Source organism: Colobus angolensis, unplaced genomic scaffold (assembly GCF_000951035.1).
Source record: "Colobus angolensis palliatus isolate OR3802 unplaced genomic scaffold, Cang.pa_1.0 Scaffold96, whole genome shotgun sequence".
In the NCBI taxonomy this organism is placed as follows: domain Eukaryota; kingdom Metazoa; phylum Chordata; class Mammalia; order Primates; family Cercopithecidae; genus Colobus; species Colobus angolensis.
Genome location: NW_012123598.1, coordinates 1938519 through 1940384, shown reverse-complemented (window position 1 = coordinate 1940384; position 1866 = coordinate 1938519). Strand labels below are relative to the sequence as shown.

Below are 1866 nucleotides of genomic sequence, written 5' to 3'. Positions count from 1 at the left end.
ATCTCCTGACCTCGTGATCCGCCCGTCTCGGCCTCCCAAAGTGCTGGGATTACAGGCTTGAGCCACCGCGCCCGGCCAAAAAAGCTTCTAAAAACTAAAATAAAATCAGAAGGAAAAATTAACTTTAAAAATCCATCCTACAGATTTCAAATAGGTACAACTCCAAAGGCAAACCTAATTTTCAGAACAACGTTCACTGCTGCCGTTTAGCCAATGTATTTCTGAATCAAGACCCTGCTCAGCCCGTCCCAGAACCGCTTCCCAAGTCTGAGCTGGGGTTGCATATTTATGGCCAACGTAAGTAGAACCTGTTTTAATAGAGCAGTGGTTCTCACCTGGTGCGACTGTGTCTCCGGGGGACTTTTGACAATTTCTGGAGCTCTTTTGATTGTCACAACGGAGGGAAGCGCTACCGGCAACTCATGAGAAAGGCCGAGAACGCTGCTTGACATCTTACAATGTCAACGGTTTTTACATTTTACAATGACATTTTACAATGTCCACAGGGGCCCAGCACAGGCCCCCACCACAAACGACCCTCCAGCCTGACATCCGTCATGTCGCAGTTGAGCACACGGCCAGTGAACGAAGCTCGTTCTGAAGTCACTCACCCCAGCATCTGCAGGGCACAGTCCGGGTGGCTCAGTGCCTCACACAGCACCGCCACCGCGTCAGGTTCCAAGGTAATCCAGTCGAGGTTCAGGCTCCTCAGTGTTTTGCAGGCGACGAGTGCCGCGGCGAGGTCACCACAGCAGGCACGGGTGATCGGACATGTCTGCAGCCTGCAAAAAGGGAAACATACCAGAGAATCCACTCTGGCTTGGGGCAGGCTGGAGGGCACGCCATTGTTACTTACCAACTACTTATCACCCCCTAATACAGACAGACAGAAAGATAGTAGGCAGAGGACAGAGGATAGGGGACAGGTGGACAAATAGCTAAATGACAGATGATGTATACATAGATATAGATAGATGTGTGGGTAGGCACGTATCTATCCACATTCATACACACACATGTACATGTCTGATGTGCGTACGTGTGTGTTGGTGGCATGATTGTTCCCCAGGAGCACAGCTGCCCTGGCTGAGAAATGCTGGTCTACACGGCAGAGTTTCCTCCCGGGAAGTGTGTATAATTTTTGCCCACCGGAGGATACTGGTAGTGTCCGGAGACATTTTTGGTCTACCACGCCAGGAGAGAAGGTGCTCCTACCTCTTCTTCCCCTCTTCCCCTCGTCGCTTACCTCTTTCATCCTCTCTTCCTCTCCTGCCCCTACTTCCTCTCTTCCCCTCTCCTCCTCCCCCTTCCTCCCCCATTCTCCCCCATTCTCCCCTCTCCTCCCTCGTTTTACTGTCCTCATCTAGTGGCTGGGAACCAGGGATGCTGCTCAACACCCCAGGAAGCACGGGACAGCCGCCCCAAAAACACAGAATGAATTGGGCTAAAATGCCCCTGGTGTCAACACTGAGAAACCGGGATGCAGACACACATCGTTGCAGCCCCACGAGCGCATGTAATTGTTTGACAAATTACACGCCTCCCGGCAGGAGACTCTGCCGTCTAGACCAGCGTTTCTCAGCCAGGGCGACTGTGCTCTGGGCACATATGTCTAAGTGACATTTACCCCAACTGAGGGGTGCTGCTGGCAACTGGAGGATAGTGTCCAGGGGTGCTGCTGGAGATCCTAGGATGCACAGGATGGCCCCCAAGGCAAATAACTCTCCAGTTTCAAACAGCAAGAGTTCCAAGGCCGGGCGCGGCGGCTCACGCCTGTAATCCCGGCACTTTGGGAGGCTGAGACGGGCGGATCACGAGGTCAGGAGATCGAGACCATCCTGGCTAACACGGTGAAACCCCGTCTCT

General features: G+C 52.9%; 1 protein-coding gene across 1 annotated transcript in view; it reads right to left on the bottom strand.

Annotated features, from left to right (window-relative positions):
• The window catches only part of NLRP9 (NLR family, pyrin domain containing 9), a 46187-nt gene that overhangs the window by 3016 nt on the left and 41305 nt on the right, over positions 1–1866 (bottom strand). Inside the window, exon 6 of the mRNA XM_011932577.1 lies at positions 612–782. Coding sequence (XP_011787967.1) covers positions 612–782 — 171 coding nt within the window. The remainder of the gene's footprint in view (positions 1–611; positions 783–1866) is intronic.